This window comes from Ictalurus punctatus, chromosome 12 (assembly GCF_001660625.3).
Source record: "Ictalurus punctatus breed USDA103 chromosome 12, Coco_2.0, whole genome shotgun sequence".
Taxonomy (NCBI): Eukaryota; Metazoa; Chordata; class Actinopteri; order Siluriformes; family Ictaluridae; genus Ictalurus; species Ictalurus punctatus.
In genome coordinates this window covers 18,893,506-18,916,512 of record NC_030427.2, presented here as the reverse complement: position 1 = coordinate 18,916,512, position 23,007 = coordinate 18,893,506, and the positions used below count along the sequence as shown (strand labels likewise).

The window sequence follows — 23,007 nt, the reverse complement described above, 5'->3', positions numbered from 1 at the left end:
CAGATAAGGGACAAAGGCCTTACTCAACACCTGTATAAGGTCATACAGGTGTGATGATCAGGTGTCAACAAACAGTACAGTACATCTGGACATATACAGTAGTGTAGTGTGGGAACACTTCAACAAATAAAGTGTTAAGTACAGAGTCAAGACAAATGTAGTTGCACTACTTATCCAGTAGGGCGCATTTCTCTGGTTCTGGATTTGGGACACAGCCTCTTCAGTGTTGGTTGTAGGTGTTGCTGTTGCTGAAGAAGGGGGTGGAAGCTCGGTTTGCTAGTCGTCTAAAACTCAACCGACACAGAAACCGAGAGCTTGAGAGCCAACACGGATTTTCTTTGGGATAAACGCACAGGCCTCGCTGCTAAAACGGTAACAAAGCTAATTTTAGTCTCAGATTAAAACCTGCAATATCTTTTCTTCTTCTTCTTTTTTTTTTAAAGCGACTAGCTTTGGTTTGCTTTTGCTAACAGCCTCTTCATGCTAACCCCCCCTTAACTCAAGATGGCGGCTCGATGTGAGATTAAATATGTATCTACACGGGCGGATAGCTAGGCTAGCACCCTTAGCAAAACAGCTAGCTAAAGATATTTGATTAGTGCGAGGTTTCATTATTTTGTAAACACAGTGTTGTATGTCTGTGTGCGCGCGTTAGTGAACGATATTATTTTATAAAATAGCATATTCAGGTGATGTATAAAAGTTGTGGAAACGTTAGCAAGTTGGCTAAGTTTCACTTCTTAATATTGAGCAAAGGGTGAAGGCCTGGAGAACCACAACACCACCGCCTTACAGGTACATACAGCCATAGAATCTGTACAGGTGCGAGCATTTAATTAAATATCTTCCTGAAAACTATATATATATATATCTCAAGAACCAGACCATGAAAGTGAAGCGTTTAAATATACATGGAAAACTAAAATGTTTATGAATATCAGAGTAAGGTGAGCTCTGAGTCACTGACTGTCTCACCTGCACACCCCCAAATTATGCTTTAAAAAGAAAAAAAAACAAACAACAACGCATGAAGCCAGATTGCTATTGATAACAATTAAGGTACAATTATTTTGTATTTGTGAAATGTATTTCTGTCAACAATAAATTCAGGTCTGTGCATGTATCTTGGCATTTGTTTTTAGTTGAGCAACTTTTAAAAGGGATTCCCAAAAATTCAGGGCCTTGTGTTTTTTCCTTAGTCTAGTAAGAACCAAACTACAGGGTGCTTTGACACCACATAATACGAATCAGACAGAAATTAATACTTGGTCTGGTTTGGTGTAGTTTAGGGCTGAAACGCTGTGGGCTAAAAACACTAGGAAAACTCCTTGTTTAGAAAGGGAAGGGGTGGGGGGGAGCTTTTACCTGAAAAATCACCCAAGCACGGAGAACACTGAGCTGGAGAACAATGAATGACTAAATAATTGAAAACATTTTGTCTTTGCATCCCGTGTTTTTCCCTCTCTTGATTTTTCCCTGATCTTCCACCACCAGTCAGGCCTCCCCATCGTACTACAGCTACAAACCAGGGAAAGCGCTATCCGCCCCTTCCGCATACATAAGAGACACCTACGATTGGCTGGTGTCGCTGTGATTGACATTGACATCCCTCCCATCCAGAAAGCACAGTCAGTTTATTCTGTCTTGGACTCCTGGCCACGGATGGCTGTCAGGATTCGTACTCGTGGTTTCCGGTCGACGGGGGGAACGCTTTTCTGTCACGCCACTCGGGAGCGTTTTTCTCTTTTGGTTAGTCCAAATCTAGCTCCGCACATAACATCACATTTCATGCATTTCATTTTTATACATGATCCCCAGTTACACCTGACACAGGTATTACATCACCTAATACAGTTATTTGAGCTGATCATGATTCACTGCTGCTGCTGTTTTGTGTATTTTAATGATTCCACCCTCATATAGCTTCATGTAAATCCAGCAAAATATGAGATTCACTGATAAAATCAAATCACAACACTGATCTATGAAGCATATCTGTGTCGTGTCTTGTTCAGGAACATTCAGAGTTAAGAGGAACTAATTATAGTTATATATTTTTTATATCTCTCCTTTTCTTCCTTTTTTTTTTTTTTTTTTTTTTTTTTTTTTTTTTTTTTTTTTTTTTTTTTTTTTAAGTTGCATGACCTAAATCATAACTCAAATATATAGGCTACGTGATACTCCTGGTGATAACATACGCAGCTAGAATATTGATCTCTGTTGTTTATATGTTGGGTATCAGCCACTAAACACAGGTGTATAGTGTATCTTGTTTAAAAAATATATATATTTAATTTGTAAATAATTTATTATTCAGCATTATTGTGATTTGTTCTTGTTATTACTGAGCATTCACGCATACATTTCTCTGGAAATGTTTTTTTTTTCTCCTGATGTACTTACATATTATATATATCAGCTGTTCTGTTAAAGTTAGCTTGCTTGTTTTGTACAACTAGTTTGTAAGGTTGTAACTAGCGATTATTTATATAATTGATTAATCGGACGATTATTATTTATTATTTGATTACTCTGGGGAGGGGGTAAACTGTCACTACCATTTTTTTGTTTATTTAAAATAAAATCCATAAACAGTTACAAATATAAACACTGTTATAATAATATAATAATTATATTATATAATTATATAATAATTATATATTATTTATATAATTGATTAATCGGACGATTATTATTTATTATTTGATTACTCTGGGGAGGGGGTAAACTGTCACTACCATTTTTTTGTTTATTTAAAATAAAATCCATAAACAGTTACAAATATAAACACTGTTATTGAAAACTTATAAAATTATAAAACAACTGTTTGTCCAATTATATATTACACACAGTTCAGTCAAAATTTTTCAACCCCACCCATTGCAAATCAGGTTTATTGTCAGCATTTACAGACTTTCAGATGTATGCAATGAACAAATCAAACAAAAGCAATTGAAATAGTTCGACACAACGAATGCTTCAAGTGGTTTCCCCAAATTCAACTGAAAATGCAACTTATAATGATTTCTCTAGTTTCAAAATTGTTCCACCCCTGGATAGAATCTATCACAACAGCACAAATATGCAAAACAGGTGTTGTCTCAAACACACCTGATGCATCTTATCCAGGGCTTCCTTAGGTGCACCAGGTGTGCTTGAGCTGGAACACATAAATACCTGAACTGGCTAGGGGTGGAAAATGTATGAAATACCTGGATAGGGCAGAAACAGGAAGCTATTAACGGCTGCAGCCAGATTTCTGAGAAGGCAGGTTGTGAAAAACTCGAGTGACTACAAAAGACCTGCAGCAAGACTTGGTGGCAACAGACACTGAGGTTTCAGTGAGCACAGTAAGGCGCATACTAAACGCAGAAGGTTTCCATGCAAGAAGTCCCAAGACGTACACCACTACTGACCCAAAAGCACAAGAAAAGTCGGCTCCAAATCATATAAATAAGCCACAGAAGTTTTGGGATTTTGTTCTGTGTAGTGAGGAAACAAAACTGGAACTTTTGGCATGCTTGATCAGCGGTATGTCTGGAGGTAGAACAATGAAGAAAGAACACTCTGTCCACAGTCAAGCATGGCGGTGGCTCGAAGCATGGTGGTGGCTCGGTGATGCTCTGGGGCTGCTTTGCATCCTCTGGCACTGGAAACCTGCAACGTGTGGAAGGCAAGATGGATTCATTGAAGTATCAGGCAATCCTAGGAGAAAACATGCCGTCTGTGAGGAAGCTGAAGCTGGGGCGTCATTGGACCTTCCAACAGGACAATGATCCCAACATACCTCAAATTCCACCAAGGCTTGGTTGCAGAAGAAGTCCTGGAAGATTCTACAGGGCCATCACAGTCACCTGACTTAAATCCCTAGAAAATCTCTGGTGGGATTTGAAGAAGGCGGTTGCAGCACGCAAACCCAAGAATATTACTGAACTGGAGGCCACTGCTCTTGAGGAATGGGCTAAGATTCCTCAGGAACGCTGACAGAAGCTGGTGTCTGGCTGTGCATCTCGTTTCAGCAGGTCATAACAGCAAAAGTACAAAGTGCACAGTACATTCCAGATATTCACGAGCTCTTTTCTTGGTAATGCTTTTGATGACGCATAACCAAAGATTTAATTCCCATTCTGTGTTTTTTCCTTAATTAAAGCCTTGAGGATTTTCCCATCTACTTAAACATGCATTGGGGAAGATTAGTCATGTTTTTCACATGGGATTGATATTTAAATGTTTTTTTCCCCCTTGACCCCACCCATCTTCCTGAAGCTCAGTGCCCAGGATGTACCATGGCCTGTCAAGTCAAGAGTGTATAAAATGACTGACAAGAGGCCAATCCAAACATTAACATGCATTCTGGTTTTCTAAATGTGTTTTCTCAATTGTGCTGGACTTAAACTGGTATTTTTGATTTTTACATGCTAATGATGAAGACAAAAAATAGACTATTGCACCTTTTAAGAGTCCTTAAAGAGATTTTAAAGATCAGCAGCTAGCGTGGGAATACATATGGAGATCTTAAACTTATTTAGTAAGGATTTTTTTTTTTTTTTTTTTAGTAAGGATTTTTTTTGTGTGTGTTGTTTTTGGTTCTTGATTTGTCATGTGCAATCTATCCTGTTGTGCCATAATTAGGGGGCAGTTGTGGCTTGAGGTTAAGTCTCTGGGTTAATGATCGGAAGGTCGGGGTCCCTAGCACTGCCACTGTTGGCCCCTTGAGCAAGGCACTTAACCCTCTCTGCTCCAGGGGTGCCGTATCATGGCTGTCCCTGCACTCCGACCCCAACCTCCTAACATGCTGGGATATGAAAAGGAAAAAAATAATTTCATTGTGCTGTAATATGATTGTGGCCAATAAAGACTAATTATCAATAATTGGATCAGATTTATTGTTTTGAATAATCATCTACTTCATGTCACTGTGTGTTCAGATGCCCCATTCTAGGCGGTACGCATCGTCGGAGCGGGCCAGCCGCAGCAGCTATCAGGACCGCTATCGCGAGCGTGACCGAGAGCGAGGGAGAAAGCCCAGACACCGGCGCTCGCGAACCTTCTCCTCAAGCAGCGACCGAGAAAGGAGGGGACGAGTACACAGGCAGGAGGCCACCTACGCACGCTCCAGGAGGTAAGCAAAGAAAAAAATGTTATTGAATATCTAAAATGAAAATCACACTAGCTTTTTTTTTTTTTTTGTAGTGTAAACTGGAACTAAACTAGCTTATGAAAATGGTTGGTCTCTATATAGGTTATGCTTTCAATCATTTTCCGTTTTATTCACATGGTGCGTCTCACTCAGCTCCTAGGTGGTGAATTAGTATTGAGTATAGTGTACACGAGTTAGGGCACTGGTAAGGACCCTGACTCACTACACATCGGGACAATGATGTGACATGACTACATGCTCGTCACCACTGATGTTTTCAGCAACAGGCAGGACCGATATAATTCTGACAATATATGCGGTAAAAATTTGTTAGCTTAATCACATGCGGTTTTGTTTCTTTGTACGTCAAGTACGATCGTAGGCTAGCTATTGGATTTAGGTTCAAACTATATATAGAACGCTATATAAAGAAGAAGGTCGCTAATGTACGTAATCAATTGAGAGCCACAACAACGACAACAAACTCCTTACATTCGTAGACGAAGTTAACCAAGTTGAAAGGTTTCAGAAAACATGACGTCACTTCCAGTAAAGGAACATAGTGAGTATCGATGCTCCCTGGTATTTGTGGTGCATCGTGGGATTTACAGGTTTTTTTTTAGGGGGCAGAGAATGTTCCAGTGCACTGGAAGGATTTTGTGATTGAGACAGCCCTTAAAATGGCTGACCCCCAGTTCAGTGCCCTGACTACTGAACTACGGAGCTGATTCAGACACACCCTTGGTTGTGAAAAATTATGAGCGCTGTTTAACTCGGTGTAAGATGGCTGCAGAATTATTAAAGTAGCTAAAAGAAAGCCTCTGATGAATTGTATTCGGGAGCAATTTGAATCGTTCTAAACATCGTTTATTAGCGCTCGCCTTTTTAATTGTCTTTATTGGATAAAACGTTTGCTCAGGAGTAGTCGGTTCTTTCGTTCTTCCAGCTACGACAACCGTTCTGTGGACAGGAGGCCATACGACAGGCGCTACGGAGAAGGCTACCGGCGTCAGGAGCACGAACGAGAACGTGAACGTGAGCGACTGTCTCCGGACGACTACCACTCCCGCGACCCTTCCACCAATTATGACTACCGCCGCATGCACCAACGCCACAAAGGCAGCAGGCGTAAGCACAAACGAAGGCGGCGTAGAACCAGGTCCTATAGCCCATCCTCCTCGGTGAGTACTTCCCAGCCCAGGCCTTGCTCCTCTCTCTGTCTCTCTCTCTCTGTCTGTCTGTCTCTCTCTCCCTGTCTCTATCTTTCTCTCTTTTTTTACTCAATTTAACATTTTCTTCTCTACAGACCCAGGACTTGGTAAGTATGAATTCCTTTTGTTTTTTGTTTTGTTTTGTTTTGTTTTCCCTCCCCTTTTGATTTGTCAGCGTTTTTGTACATATCAGTAAAACAGGCAGGTTTTTTTATTTGGATATGCAAAAAATCCTACTTTAATGGAAATTTATTACCTTGTAGTCATTACCTTATATAAAGTAGTTTTAATGACAAGTTTGTATCATTCTCTATACATTCCTCTTCTTTATTCCTTCCTTTCTCTCATTATTTCATTGCTTTAGAGCTGAGAAAAAAAAACTGAGAAAAGATTATTTGATTAAAAGTATTTAGATTTTTCCTCCATGCAATGGATTTCTTGCCCCTCCCCCCCACTTGATAGTGCAACAAGTTTCAGTCTGTATCAACTTGTGTAATGTGATGGTTACCAGTTCCTTTTGCTTATGTGTTGCTCTTGTATACATAAATGTTTATGATGCAGGTTTTTTTGTCAGGGGCGCTAGACAGGAGGTTGAGGGGAGGGGAGAGACATGTAGAGAGCAAGCAAAAGGGTCAAAATGTGATCTTTGACTTGTTCCCTTGCACTATATCCCTATCGTTATATATCTATCTTCTCACGTGGTGTCATACGAACCGCCCCATGATCACCAAACCTACGTACACCACCATCACCACCACTGCTTCTCTCCGTCGCCATGGCAACGGCTGCCCCTTCCACTCTACCCTCTCGGCCCACCCCCCTCCTGCTTTGGCGGTTGTGTCGTGACCTGTGACCCTGGCCGGGGGGGCCGAAAAGCAGCGGAGTGCCAGTGGGACGCGGCCGCTATGTGTGAGGGACGACGAGGAGGGTCACCTGATCTGTCGGAGTGGCGACGTCCTGCAAGAGAGATGTACACACTGCCACTACTACTACTACTCCTCTACTCTTATATCGTAACCTTTCTCCCTATCAGTAGCAGCACAGAGCATACACACTCACACGCGAGGGCAAGAGGTCATGATGTTGATGATTTTCGATTGTTAGAATAGACCAGGATGTTAAGATATCTTAATTTTCATACACGTGTATATTTTTAGCCATTTTCCTTTGTACCAGGTGCGTTACAGGGATGTTTAAAAAGCTTTTACAGCTTTTGATATCCTTGTTCTTTTAGAATTTCTCCTTTTTAATGTCTTTGCATAGTCATTTTTCCCCCCCTGGAACATCATAGTACTAGGTTTTAGTTTTGCTTCCTACGCATTAGTCTCGTTTAGATCTCGTTTCAGAGTTTTAATCATTTAGTTTGGGGTGGGATTGGGTGGCTCCCTGTTTATTTTTTATTTTTTTAATCCATTTTTCCAGTGATTCCTCAGCAGGGGGACGTTGGTGTTTTTATTCCAGTAGTTTTCACAGTATTTTCAGGGTTGAATAATTATCCCAACTTTGTTTGCTAACCTTGTTGGGCCGACGGTGTGCAAATCGGTTGTGCATTTTAGCTTAATTTGTAACGAATAATGGGTTGAAGGGGGGAGTGCCAGAGACGCTAAAGCATTTATCGCCTGCCTTTTTGGTTCTCTTGCCTGTTTACCTTTTTGTTAATATCCTTTACTTCTTTCCTTTTTTTGTCTTTTTTTTTTATCTCTCCTCTTTTTTTCCCCCGTCTATCTCCGTCTCAGATGAAATTGTCGGCACTTTGGGTGAGGGAACGTTCGGAAGGGTGATGGAATGCATTGACCATCGCAGGTAAATTCCTTATTTCTGTATATTTCAGCTGCTTTTCAAAGCTGACTAAACTAATTTTTATTATTAAGATACAAGACTAGTCTTTCGTGTAGCGATTTCAAATGTTAAAGAGGGATGATTTTTAAATTGTTCATGTAGCATGCTTAAGGTCTTGACAGAACTATTTTGAGCAAATCGGTTCTTTTTTTTGTTATTTTTTGTGAACACTGCGATGAATACACCCTTAGAAACATTTATGGGCAAATAGAGAAGGTTCACAGTCCCACAATGTGCTGTTTTGTTTAAATAAATAAAAACTATTTGCATAAAAATGAACACCCATGTAAAATGTTTCATGTGTGTCTTGTGAGTTGAGTTGATTGAAAAGAAATGATTGCATTGTTTTTATACAAAAAGCCTTTTTTTTTATTGTCGTCTTAGCCTTCTAAAGCTGTGTTAAGTTGTTTGTTTTTAGTAATTGGTTGTTTGGACTGTTTCCTTGTAACATTTTTATATATTTTTTTTATTTCAGAGGTGGATCCCATGTGGCTCTGAAAATCATTAAAAATGTTGAAAAGTACAAGGAGGCCGCGCGACTGGAGATCAATGTACTGGAAAGGATCAATGAGCGAGACCCTGAAAACAAAAAGTGAGAGGACTGGATCAACAGTATCAAACTTATTCTGCATATACTGTACATATGTGACTTTAAATCGGAGGTTCCCGAACTTTTTTTAGGCGAACGACGTGAAATGGATGTAATAAATTTTCTCCGGCCCCAAACTTTGACCAACTTAGGTTTTTTTTTTTTTTTAAATTCCCGACTTGAACATTTTATTATGTTGATGACGAAGCACAGGGGTCTGGTTTTTGCTTGCAGCATTGCTCACAGACTCCCCTGCATAATTTACGTAGCCTAGATCTGGAAGATTTAAAAGCACCATTCACCAAATGGCACGTCAGAACCAAAACATCCCTGTTCATCAGCTTTCCAAGTCAAACTGTAAAATGTTTAGCAGTTTCATGCACAACAACGTTAAACATGCAGACAAGCTCGGTTTCTCTATAAAACTTTCCGCTGTCATCGTGATTGTTGTCATGAGCTGTGTCTCAAATCGAAAACCCTGACCTCAAAATGATTTCCTAATCAAACTTTTGGTAAGTTTGAAGAAGACATGTTTACGGACTTGTCAGATCTATTTCGAACAAATCTGTTAGTTTAGTTGTTTTTAAAATTTATTTATGTATTTATTGTTATTTTAATGACTGCAGTGATGAAAACACCCATAGAAACATTCACGGACCTGTTGAGAAGGTTCACAGTGCCAAAATGTGCTGTTTTTTATTTTTCATTTTTAAAAAGGCTCGGTTTATCTATAAAACTTTCCACTGTCGTCGTGATTGTCACGAGCAAATCGAAAACTGACCTTACTCTCCAAAGGATTTACTAATCTAGAAACACAGAACTTTTGGTAGGTTTGATGGTGGAAGGAAAGGTATTTTAAATTCTATAAAGACTTCTCAAAACCTGTTAGTGTTAGTACTCAATAATGGTTTAGATTAGTACACAAGTATGCGATTTGAGACCCATCGCTAGTTTGGTTAATTTGAATATTGTTTATTGTGCTAATTCAGTTATCCAGAATAGTGAAAAAGACTAAAATAGCACATAACATTAAATCGGTCTTCGATATTTTTAATATTAATTTGTAAAATAAATAAGCGAAACTTAAGAGGATAAATGTGAGCATTTATAAAGCGACGTTTTGAAACCCCTGCTTTAAACTGTGCCATGCATGTCATTTGAAAATATTGTGTTGCGTAATTGTTTTGCGTTCAGTTGAAGATACAGCTAGTAGAATATTTTTGTTTAATTAGAGAACTAAAGACACTAGCTCCGAGACAATAATCTAGTTAATTTTCCTCCAGGCCTGTCTGACCTACTTAACTTTTTTAACTCCTGTTTTCCTTCTTCGTCTTGCAGTCTATGTGTACGGATGTTTGACTGGTTTGACTACCACGGCCACATGTGTCTCAGCTTTGAGCTGTTAGCACTCAGCACCTTTGACTTCCTGAAGGAGAACAATTACCTGCCTTATTCCATCAGCCAGGTCCGACACATGGCCTACCAGCTCTGCCTATCCGTCAAGTGTGAGTACCACCACTAAAAATAAATCCTAAATCTCATAAGGCTTGTGTAACTGACAACTAACTTTGAAAGTGATGTTGAGCACTTTTTAGGAGTTTGTAAATTCGAAGTATTGCCATTGATTCTCATTGAATGTTTACTTAACTTCTCTACAGTTCTGCATGACAACAAGCTGACCCACACAGATTTAAAACCAGAGAATATTCTCTTTGTCAACTCGGATTTCACCATGACATACAACATAGAGAAGGTGAATGTATGCCCATTGCTCTACTGGAGGCAGTATTTGCTTGGAGCCTGCAGATTGCCGCTTGCGGCTACATTTTTTTTTTGTTATTCTTGCCTGTTAGAATGAACTGTTTATACAGGTGTTTCTTGTTTTCTGGTTTAGAAGAGAGACGAGCGTACAGTGAAGAGCACTGCAGTGAGGGTAGTAGATTTTGGCAGTGCTACATTTGACCATGAACACCACAGTACAATCGTCTCCACCAGGCACTATCGTGCACCTGAGGTTATTCTCGGTAAGTGTGAAGCCTTGACCAAACTATTCCAGACCACCCTTATTCAGATTTATACTTTAGGACAACTATAACTTTTGAATATTTTATCGTGCATCAGTAACATACATAAGTAATATGTAAGGTAAGTGACTAACATCTTGTGGAATGTCCCTTGCACTGACCTACTACTAGTGTAGTTCAGCTTACTTTCTTGATAAGGAGGCGTGTTTCAAAGGGTGCATCTCTTTTCCTAGTCACATCCAGCTTCGGAAAATACATAAGGTTTAAAACGAGACAAGGCATTGTTATGGGGGGGATCTCCGCTTGGGTGGTGTAATAACCCCTGACTTGAAGCAGAAGTTGTCATGCGCGAGCTCTATTTCTCCCCAAACTTTCTGCCGTCGTCGTGATTGTTGTGAGCTGCGTCTCAAAATCGAAAACTCAGGAAGACTGGTACGTAAAGCAGACTTACATTAGGTTTAAAGGTTACATGAGAGGTCTTTAAAATTCAAACATTAACTGTAATAGTAACACTGGTTTAAAATCATGAATAGTACATAAATACTAAATATGAGACAAAACGCTAGTTTGTTTAGCGGCGGTAGATGATGTGAAAAAAAAAATTTATGCTCATTTGTATTGTTGAACAGGATGGTGAAAAGACTAAAATGGCAGGTACGCTATTCATTTAAACGTGGCTTGTTCGAATACGACTCCCAGTAACAATTCAAAATATTAAAAATTTGACTTTATAGTTACATCGGTGTTTATTATATTAATTTGTAATACAACAAAATGGACACAATTTTGTCTATCAATCTTAGGATCCCTGATTTAGTGACATTCTCTTACCACTAGGTGGTGGTGTATTTCTAGGAACCGTTTTGAATCATCAGCATGTAGATACACTAGATAAGGTTTTTAAAGCTAGGTTTACATCATCTATATGCTCTGACGACTCATGTCAGCGAAAGCGTTCAGGCTACACATGAAGCACAATCTCTGTAGGCAGCTTTGTCTACTGACAGCTCGGGAGTGGATTTGAACATTTCGAAAATGTATTTTTTTGTCAGGTGTTTGGAATAATAGGGATTTCTTTCTGATTAGGCTTGAGATCATGTGCAAAATGTCATTGTCCTATCTTGCCTCCTAACTATCTTTGTTTGACAACAGTTTTGCCTGTTGCTTTGGGGAAGGATAGACACACTGAAGGAGGAAAGGATATTTGGGGTGACCAGACGATACACGTGCATGTTACACAGTTAAGGGTGGGGGGCGGGGGGGGGGGGGGGGGGGGGGCAGGCTCATTCAGTCAGTATTTTTTGATTAATTACTCATTAATGTCTTTCAAAACTGAAGTTGGGATTGTAAAAAAACATTATTTTCTGTAGGTAAGCTCATTATAAAATTGACGTAAATGATTAAAACTACGCGTGTGTGCTGTAGCAGACAGCAGAGGAGATGATTATTGAATTCTTCCAGAGTGAAGTCACCCTGATGAACAATGTTTTAATTTTCTAATTTAATCCCCTGTTCATGATTTGTGAACGAAGACATTCGCTCAAGCACGGACAATGGAAGTTAAGCTGCATCAGAGAAAGATGCGGCTAGTAAAGTTTGAATGGGACACAAAATAGGCTACAAGGAAACTCGTTACGAAAATACAACACTGTTTTTGTCGATCTTAAGGCTGTAGACACAGCGTCTGTTAAATCATCCTGCTCAATGATGGTCGGAACCTTTCAGCGATTCCCAGTTCAGTCGTCAATCGTACCAAGCCTATTGTTGATAGTGAATGTTATTTACCACTTTCCATTTCTTTAAATGCCCTTTGAATAAAAAGTCTTGCATGCATTATTATTATTATGTATAGCCACTAGAGGTCGACTGGTTGATGGGTTTTGCCGATTAATCGGCACCAATAACTGATTGCTGGAACTATCACTTATCGGCAAAAATCCACACCGATAGTTTTTTTCCGGTTTTGGCTGAGAAGGGACGCTTGTCATTATACTGTAAGAGAGCGGCCTCTAGAGGCGAAATTAAAACCATCACTGACAAATTTTGTTGTGAGGTTTGAAGTGTTTTGTGTCTCTATTGTTATTTGAAGTGTTACTTTTTTATGCTTCAGTTTGGATGCATCTCGTGTATTTACCTTAATATTTATTAATAGTTAATATATATTTATATTTTTATGTTTAAAAAGTAAATGACATTTTCGTGGTAGTCAATACTGTTAATTTTTTTAAAATAAAGTTCAGCAATATTTTACTTTGAGTGTTATGTTTTCATTCAGTATCAATTTTAATCAAACTACCGGTTGATTAGTAGTTAACTTAGTTATCCACTATCGGTTGACTGTTAATAGTCATGGTGCACCTTTTATTAATCTATGTGATCTATGTGAATGTGTTTCCATGCAGAAATGGGTTGGAGCCAGCCGTGTGATGTGTGGAGTATTGGCTGCATCCTCTTCGAGTATTACCTTGGCTTCACACTTTTTCAGGTGTGCTGCTGGTTTTTCTTTCTTCTTTTGGTTCATGCTGTTTGCAGGTCATGGCTGCAGGCACACACAGTTGTATGCGTATGTGCAGAAGACGAGGCATTTTAACACTAGTTCAGTTTGGTCTAAGGCCACTAATGGGTGTGTCGTGTACCCTGAGACCCTGTATGCTCTCGCTAATTCTTCCTCTGTGCTTTTTTTTTTCTTCCTCTTTCTTTCTCAATTGCCTTTACAAATTACAAATACTACTCTGCACTGCATTAGAACATTGTTCTTTTAATTTCGGCTCTCTAACAATAAAAAATTCGATCTTCTTTAACGTCTGAGACTGTTGTTCTCCGCTTAGTAGTGCTGTCATCTTTTCTTTTCCAGACTCATGATAACAGGGAGCACTTAGCCATGATGGAGAGGATATTGGGTCCTGTCCCTTCCAGGATGATCCGCAAAACGAGGTAAGGCCCCGCCAGTACAAACACATGCACACATGCACCGTTCATTTGACCAAAACACATTATTAGATGAGTGAGTGTACAAACCATATATATATATATATAATATATGCTGTTCCTATGACGTTTGTGTGCTGTCATGTACATTGTCCTGTGTATTTATGGTATTATGCAGTTGCTGCTTTACTAATTTTTAAAAATCCTTTCATGCATTGTGTCTTATCTCATGGACAGTCAGTTTAAAGCTGGTTTTATATGTAAAAAGAGCTTTAAATTAATATGTATTTATTTTAGGAAAATATTAAAGATAAGATCACCTCCAAATCACTTGCATTACTGAAATTTAACATAAACTTCTGTAGCACTCTAGACTAGTTTGTCATCAGTCTTTACTAACTACATAATTTCTACACAATAACACAAGAAATAACTAAACAAAATATATTTAAAAAACAAAACAAACAAACCACCAAACAATTTAGTGCCAGACTGAGCACCATAGATTTTTAGTATGTATGGATTTGTTTTTTGTTGTTGTTGGGGGGGTTGTTGTTATTATTTCTTTACCTTGAGTCATGCAACAGTCTTAAACTGTTTTTATATTTCTTTTATTTTCTTAAATATTTTAGAACTAAATAATAACCGTTTTTGGATATCGTAAGGTTAAAAACAGTTTAAAAAAATTATTTTATGCATTATTCTTATTTATTTAGTTATTAAACTCACGGTATTCCATTTCCCATATATATATATATATATATATATATATATATATATATATATATATATATATATATATATATATATATATATATATATATGAGATGCATGATTTTGAGCACAGCTACTTTGTGTGGCGGAGGCAAATGGACAGGGCAATCTGTTTTTCTATTGTTCACACACTTCATTTAAATATGGCTTGGTTGAATGCGACTCCCAGTAATGTTCAAAATGATTAGTAAAATAAATGATTTGGAGTTTCTCTCGTGGCCCCACTTGGGGTCTTGACCCCTACATTAGGAATCCCTGTCTTTTACATCTTACATGTAATAGTGGTGTTTCGTGGATGGATTTGACGTGACCTGGAATTTTTAATCCTAACAGAAAGCAGAAGTACTTTTACCGTGGACGTCTCGACTGGGATGAAAACTCCTCAGCGGGACGATATGTTCGGGAGAACTGCAAGCCCTTGCGAGTAAGAGACTGGTTTTATTATTATTATTATTATTATTATTATTATTATTATTATTATTATTATTTGGGGTCCAAACACTTGAACTGGAACCCTGTTGTCTTTCTTCTTCTTCTGATTCTTCCCAAAACAAATTGTACAATTCAGAATATACTTGAAACTTGTATTTCGTGTTTCCTGTATATAAAGATACATCAAGGCACAGTGAGAGAGCGTGATCAGCCCCACCCATTAATTTCTGCCATGATGCATATATAATATGCATAATATGCACAACCTACGTTTTTCAAACTACTCCTCCGATTTTTCACAAACTTGGTGTGAATCTACTCAGGACAAAATGAAACTCACTACAGATTTGTAAACAATATGGCCACATCACGTCATGTATTTGAAACACATGTTCTCTACAAGGTTCTGAGGATGTCTCCAACGGTTGGGGTGTGGTCATTGATGTGGGGTTAAGTCCAAATAGCTGTTTCTCAGGAACCAAAAGTCTGATTGAGCTAAAATTTGGTGTGCCATATTGTTTTGCTGGTGTGTAACTGAATTTTTAATCATCGCAAATACATGACCTTCAGCCAATCCGCTTTCAGCATGTGTTTCAGACAACTAGTATTGAGACAACTAGTATATCACTAAACTTGATGGGTATATTCATGCATGGTCTCCTTATTGTTTTATGTAACTTGGCAATTACTGGCCACTGGAGGCAGTATTTGCGCAAAGTGCTTGGACCCCGCAGATCGCTGCTTGTGTCTATATTTGTTTATATTTTTACTGTTATTATTACTCCTTTGACTTATTCTGTCTCTGTTATTCAGCGGTACATCCTGTCGGAGGCTGAGGAGCATCACCAACTGTTCGACCTGATTGAGGCCATGCTGGAGTATGAGCCGCCAAAGCGCATCACTCTTGCTGCAGCGCTCAGGCATCAGTTCTTCCAGAGTCCCATCCCTGCTAGTGAGCAGACATCAGGAAAGCCTTGGGAGGCCAATCGTGACATTAGCCGGTGACGTTTGGCTCTACCTGCCTTAGATATTTGCGCTAAAAGAGAAAAAAAAACCTCTTCACGTTATTGAGGGACTGTGATCAGAGTTAGTGTGCAAGAACAATTGGAGTTCACCTGGTGAAGTTGATCCTTTTTTTTTTTTTTTTTCAGGCAAACCTCACTGACCAAGTAGTTTTAAGGTGGATACGAATTGTCGGGTTATACTGCCGTGTCTGCTTTAAAGTATTTAAGGGTGATACAGGACTTTGTCTTAAGTTGGAACTGGTTACAGTAGTTTCGTATTAGGAACTCATGGGTACATTAAGTACCATAGGATGCCATTTCAAAGGTAACTCTCAAACACAGTCTTCCACACATCAAGGACAAGATGGAAAGAAAATGTGTCCAGACACAACGCACGTGGAAAAGCTTAAGAGCGAATGTGTTGTTGCCTATATAACCATTAATAGGTTTGAAACGGGCATAATGGAGAGAACATCTTTGAGTCATATCTGTTGTAGCAAAACCCAAACAAGGTTTTTTTTTTTGTTTGTTTTCGAGAAGCTTTGGGGAAAAACATGAATGTAAACATGAAGAAAAGCACCAAACTGGCTGCATTGTTTGCATTGGATTCCATTGTATTTGGACACTGAGCCTGAATTACGGTCTCCTGCTTAGTCGTATTTTTATCGGACAGACAATAGCTGAAGAGCTGTTTTGGCATAGACACACTCCTTGATCCTAGATCTGTCAGTCTCATTCAAACAGAAGCTACTATTCTATGTAGCTACGTGTTGCGTGTGTGTCGTCCCCCCCCGTGTGACTGCTACATCCACACACACACACATACACACGTGTATTTTCTATTGAAGCCTTTTGTCCTTGTGATCAAGCACAGACCTTTTGTGTTCTGTGTCATTCTTGCCAGCACAGGTTTACAGTATTTATTTGAATCAGCATTATTTTTGTTTCGTGTTTTTATATGAAGCTAAAGGTGTATATGTGTATATACAAATATATATGTATCAATGACTGTATAGAATAAAGGCTCTGTCTGTCTGCCTGACGTTTGTTAAAGTCGTGGCAGCTTTACAGGCAGAAAACAGCAGACATGTTGTCACATCTGGTCTGTCTCTAAATCAATCAATTTGTTTTTTGACTCTTATACCCCAGAAAGGAAACTATACATATCATGAGAATAACTCTTTAGTGAAGAGTATCCGCTTGCCGGCCATCTTGAGAACTTTCGCAGTATTGTCTCTGATCATTTTCTGTTCATATTTCGTGACTTCTAATAGCTGGAAGACCTACAAGACATAAGCACCTACTGAATGACTATTCTTGTACGTAATAATTGTGTAAAGATGGTGGTGCAGCAGGTAGCTTCCTCAGTTCAGTCCTGAGCTCGCATCTGGTGTTCCGGATAGACTCCAGATCCACCAAGACCCTGATCTGGATAAGGAGATTACTGAAGATGAATGAATGAATAATATTAAACATCAGTGTTTCAGCGTGGCTACTGATTCATCACTGTGTCTCATATAGTCCCCTCTGAAAGTACTGGAACGGCAAGGCCAATTCTATCGTTCTTGCTATACACTAAAGGTATTTGGGTTCCAACCAGACATGGAACTGTTCCAACCAGACATGGAACAGGTCGGTCAAGGAAAACAGCAGTTGATGACTTCAACACTGTGAGAGCTGTGAAGAAAAACCCCAAGACAACAGTCAGTCACATCACCAACATCCTCCATGGGGCAGGAGTGAAGGTATTACAATCCGTCATTTGAAGAAGACTTCAAGAGCAGAAATATAGAGGCCATACCTCAAGATGCAAACCACTCATCAGCATTAAGAATCAGAAAGCCAGATTGGAATTCTGGCCACAAATTCTAGAGCCAAGAGTAACCTCTACCGAATTGATGGAAAGGCCAAAGTGTGAAGAAAGAAAGGATCTAGTCATTCTCCAAAACATATGAGCTCATCAGTTATGCATGGTAGAGATAGTGTCATGGCTTGGGCTTGCATGGCTGCTTCAGGAACAGTCTCACTAATCTTTAACAGATCTGACAGTTTATAGCGAAATGCATCCAGTCTAACTGGGAGGAACGTCATCATGCAGCAAGACAATGATCCAAAACACACACCAGACCTTAACCCAGTTGAGCAGCATTTAACCTCCTGAAGAAGAGACTGAAGGGAGAAACCCCCGAAACTAAGAACTGAATGACACTGCAGTACAAGCTTCATAGAAGACAAATGCAGCAGTTTGGTGATGTCAGTGGGTCGCAGGCTTGATGCAGTTTTTGCTAGCAAGGGATATGCAACGAAACATTAAGTGTTATTTATGTGAAGTTACTTTAAGTCTGTCTATTCCAATATTTATGCTTACATAAAAGTAGGTTGGCCTGCCACTAAAGCTTCCATGTTCGAAGTTGTTCAACACGTATAGATGTAAATATGAGGATAGCTGAAATCCTGATCTGTCGTCTCGAATGTATCTTTTGGTCTCAACCCCAAATGTCTTCAATGTATAGTGAAAGCAACAGAATTGACCTTGCTGTTCCAATACTTTCAGAGGGGACTGTTTATCTTTCACAGTGTAATAAAATACTTTGTACTGTCTCCTTTGGCACCTGTGCTTTTAAATGCTTTGAGCTACTCCAGAATAGGGAGAGGGGTTGTGTATGAGAGATCAGCAAAACACACAGTTTATACTTTTTTTGCCAGTTTAACTGGAATCAGCAGTTCGAGGGGGAAGTGCATTTTTTATCAGCTTTGTCGAAGTACTGTTTATTCTCTCCCAAAGTAAGGTTTTATCCATCTTTTCATGTTGTACAGCAAAGCCTTTCATTCATGTGGTTAGCATTTAGTTCACTGATAAGCTATCTGATAATCTTAAGATACCTAAATATCTTTTTCTGATGAGGACTTTGGAAGAAGGGGTATTTCCTTCTGCTGCTCTGATTCCCAGAGTTGAGTGGAGTGTTCGGAACCATGTAGATGTGTAGAAATCAATATTATTGTGTTAGATATTCCCTAAACCCTTTCCAGGAAAAATTCTAGAGTCAAATCAAGGGCAGAAAATGGGAACACCATAGCAGTGTTATTGTCCTAGTTAATGTTGCTCTATATTCCATACAGTAAGTTCCATAAGTATTTGGACAGTGACCGTTTTTTGTAATTTTGCCTCTGTACATCACCTCATTGAATCTGAAATGAAGCAATCAAGATGTGATTGAAATGTAGACTTTCAGCTTTAATGCAAGGGGTTTAACAAAAAAATATTGCATTAACCGTTTAGGAATTACAGCCATTTGTTTTACAGAGTACCTCCATTTTTCACAGTGAAGTAACTGGACAAACTAACATAAATCATAAATATCGGATTATTATTGAGATGCTTTGCCAGGTCTTTATTGCAGCTGCCTTCAGTTGCTGCTTGTTTGAGAGACTTTCTGCCTTCAGTTTTGTCTCCAGTAAGTGAAAAGCACCTCAGTTGGGTTGAGGTCATTGGACAATTAAGAACATTTAATTTCTTTGCTTCAAGAAGCTCTTGGGTTGCTTTTGCAGTATGTTTTGTATCATTATCCACCTGTATTGTGAAGCACCGTCCTATCAGTTTTGCAGAATTTGACTGAATCTGAACAGAAAGTATATCTCTATACACTTTAGAATTCATCCTGCTACTTCTATCAGCAGTCACATCATCAATAAACACCAGTGACCCAGTTCCATTAGTAGCCATTCATGCCCATGCCATAACACTTCCTCCACCATGTTTCACAGAAGATGTGGTATGCTTTTGGTTCTGAGCACTTTCTTTCTTTCATTATACTCGTCTCTTCCCATCATTCTGGTTTCCATCATCATTCCAAGTAAATTTTGGTTTAATCTGTCCAGAGAATCTTTCATCAGAACTGGTCAGGCTTTGTTTTATAGATGTAAATTTTTTATTATTATTTATTTTTTAGCAAAAAAAAAATGCTAGCCTTTCTGGCCTTTTAGTCTTGCTGACCTTGTCAGTGCATTCTTTCTTTTTAAGAATGTACCAAAGTGTTGATTTGGCCTTTCCTCAAGTGTCTGCTATCTCTATGATAGGTCTGTTTTGTTTTGTTTTGTTTTGTTTTTTTCTCTCCCAGCCTAATGATGGCCCCCTTCACGTGCATCTTTGGGCCGCATATTGAGAGTTCCCACGAACATCTACCAAATGCAAATTCAACACATTTAAATCAGTTGCAGACCTTCTATCTCCTTAATTTGTCAAACAGGCCACACCTGGCCATGAAACTGCTTATCAGTCAATTGTCCAATGACTTTTGAGACTGAAAATGAAGGGACTGTAATTCCTAAACGGTTAAAGTAATATTTTTTGTAAAAACCCCTAGAATTAAAGCTGAAGGTTTACACTTCAATCACATCTTGATTGCTTCATTTCAGATCCATCGTGGTGGTATACAGAGGCAAAATTATGATGAAACTGCTCATCTGTTGAGTTGATCTCATCACTGACATTTAAAAAAAAATGCTGTTGTTAGATTGATCCAATGAGTTGCAGGAAGCTTTATCCAGTTTCCACCTGGAAGTCTGTGACATGGGAAGATTTAACGCCACAGCACCTCCTTAATGCCTGTCATATGTCAAGTTGGCAGTAGCTGCACAGAAGAGGTGACCTATAAACTGGCCAATCACATTCAGAGAAACACGTGACTTTTATGTTTGCTAACTATTTTGTCATCATGTAAGTCAGCTATGAGTTCAAGCACCCTTACTACTTTACATTTACATCATTATCCAGATCCATTAACTCTTTAATACAACTGAGGGTTAAGGGCCTTGTTCAAGTCATGGCGCTGGGATTTGAACGCATGACTTTCTGATTAGTAGTACGCCAGTGCCTTAACCACTGAGCCAGCACTTGCTCAAGAACCTGCCTGTACCATCTTCGCCCTAGGGTAGTAGTTTATAGTCTCCCGGAGGAGTACATCATGTATGTTTTTGGGACCGATATACTGAATCAAAACAAGAGTTGTGTTCATCACATTATAAGTTCGGTGGGTGTCCCCTAAATGGTGTGGTGTGTAAGAGTAAATTTGTTACCCAGATAAAATAGACAGTTGGTTAGAGCACTGATTCTGCGTCATTCCCTTGGTGCGAGCTCACCAATGTACTTCTCAGCATCTGTCACCTTCCTTTATGTCTTCATTCTCCCCTACTCCATCTGTTTACAGGAGAGACTTCACTCCTTTAATCTATCAATCTTCAAGGTTAAAATGGTAAAAGATCTAAAGTTTTATTTTTCCTTTATGAAACGAAATTGAACTCATCCATCTATATCAAGCATTGTAGTTGATTTTTATTTGTTGTGATGAACATTTGTTTGGTGCTTATAAACTAAACTCAACAGTCTGTTTCAATCCTCACGTGTTTAACATTCCTTGCTGTTGCTAATGAGATTACAGAGCATTTTGTTGTTTTGGAATTAGCAGAGATTTGGGTGGGGGACAGCTGCATGAACCATGTAGCACTTAAGCCTCTCAAAGTGGCACAGCCTTGTGAGGCAGAAAACAGGGCTTTGGATCAGATGTGAATGCTTGCTTTTGATGAATGCAGACATCAGTTATAAGGTATGTATAGGTTATCGTGTTGAATTGTTCTAGTTTTAGCATAGAGAAATGCAAAATTAAACCTTGCACTTGCATCGCATGACACGTTCTAACAACAATTTGACTTTTTTTTTTCTTTCATAGCTTATACTACATAGCGGTCACTAAAATTTAGAGATGCATCGATACTAAATTTCTTAGCCGATACCGAAAACCGATTACTCAGAGCGATATCGGCCGATACCGATAACAATACCGATAGTTCTGCCTTTTATACCTTCTTTTAAATTAATAATAATTAATAATGAAAGAAATGCAAATAAAAACTTTATTCTCTCCATTTCAAGAAGTTGTTTGACAGTAACTGGTCCCATAAACAGAAAACACATTACTCACATTAACATTGACACATGAATTAAATTCTGAAGATTAAAGTAAGATTTCTTAACTTATTGAATGTTATTAGTACACATTAACAGAATTAATTGACTGAATTGTAAAAAACCTCCTGTTAGTCTCACATTCACTCACCACAAACAAAAGCATTTCTACTTTATACTGAACATCAAACTGGTAATATATAATATCAACTTTTTAATATATTGACATTAACTGGATATGAAATATACCACTCTACAAATATATTTTTCTGTGCAATATATACTATTTTGTTGTCACTCATCTTCATTTAAATCTTTCCACGGTGTACTGGCCCTTTAATTCAGCTCGAGCAGCATGGCAAAAATAAATAAATAAAGCATTAGACTCGACGCCGAAACTCCTGCTTCATTACTGCAGCGTCCGGTGTAAAATTTTCGCGGTGCAGAGTTTACAAACTGCAGTTTTGTCATCATTCCCCACAAGAGACATCATCTTTACACACAGCACAAAATCGATGTGTTTTCCCGCCCTCTTTTGATTGACAGGATATAATCGGCCCTGATCGTCGGATGTTTTTAAACTATCGGCCGATGGGCCATAGCGTGAAAAATAGCCTTTATTGGCCGATACATTGGTGCATCTCTTCTAATAATGTAACGACATTTCATCAGTGCAAGCTCTTGATTACTTTGTCTACTTTTATTGATAAGAATTTTGTAAATAGTGTTATTATATTTACTGCTTTCAACACCTTGTCTATTTAAGTGGACCTATTGACTGTTTAATTTTTTTTATAAAAATATATAAAGGTGAAATAGATTGCTAGAATGTTGCATTAATGGAAATATTTGTTTATGCAGTCCTTCAGTAGAACACAAACTGCTTTGTCTTAAACTGAGTTGTAATTTGTGATCCTTTTCTTCAGCCCCTGACTTGAGTCGTGGAGCTGAAACACTATTACTCATTTGCATATATTATTACATGAGGTGAAGACCATTTGCATGGACAGGAGTCAGAAAATCACTGGCAGTGTCGAGTCTTGAAGACGACAGAGAACAAAATACTCCCCAGCACGCTGTAGCAACATATTAGGATCGAAAAAT

At 38.7% G+C, this 23,007-nt stretch overlaps 1 protein-coding gene across 3 annotated transcripts; it reads left to right on the top strand.

The window, feature by feature from the left end:
- Positions 1-213: 213 nt before the first annotated feature.
- clk2a (CDC-like kinase 2a) lies at positions 214-17,025 on the top strand. 3 transcript variants are annotated; one of them, XM_047159128.2, is made up of 15 exons: positions 221-372; positions 1,495-1,749; positions 4,929-5,122; positions 6,087-6,321; positions 7,231-7,321; positions 8,088-8,154; positions 8,666-8,782; positions 10,118-10,284; positions 10,438-10,532; positions 10,674-10,803; positions 13,206-13,288; positions 13,658-13,737; positions 14,839-14,929; positions 15,751-15,938; positions 16,089-17,025. In XM_047159128.2, the coding sequence occupies exons 2-15, from the start codon at positions 1,663-1,665 to the stop codon at positions 16,108-16,110; spliced, it is 1,647 nt and encodes a 548-aa protein (XP_047015084.1). In that variant the 5' UTR covers positions 221-372; positions 1,495-1,662; the 3' UTR covers positions 16,111-17,025. The 3 variants fall into 3 exon arrangements, with proteins under 3 accessions (XP_047015086.1, XP_047015084.1, XP_047015087.1); XM_047159130.2 differs by lacking the exon at positions 1,495-1,749 and having other exon boundaries at positions 214-372; XM_047159131.2 differs by lacking the exons at positions 221-372; positions 1,495-1,749; positions 4,929-5,122; positions 7,231-7,321 and having other exon boundaries at positions 6,184-6,321.
- The last annotated feature ends 5,982 nt before the right edge of the window (positions 17,026-23,007 follow it).

Excerpts from the sequence above, each read along its gene's own strand:
- clk2a (XM_047159128.2), top strand. The coding sequence starts at position 1,663 with ATGGCTGTCAGGATTCGTACTCGTGGTTTCCGGTCGACGGGGGGAACG. Across the intron at positions 1,750-4,928 it reads GGGAGCGTTTTTCTCTTTTG|ATGCCCCATTCTAGGCGGTA; the intron begins GTTAGTCCAAAT and ends CTGTGTGTTCAG. Across the intron at positions 8,783-10,117 it reads CGAGACCCTGAAAACAAAAA|TCTATGTGTACGGATGTTTG; the intron begins GTGAGAGGACTG and ends TTCGTCTTGCAG.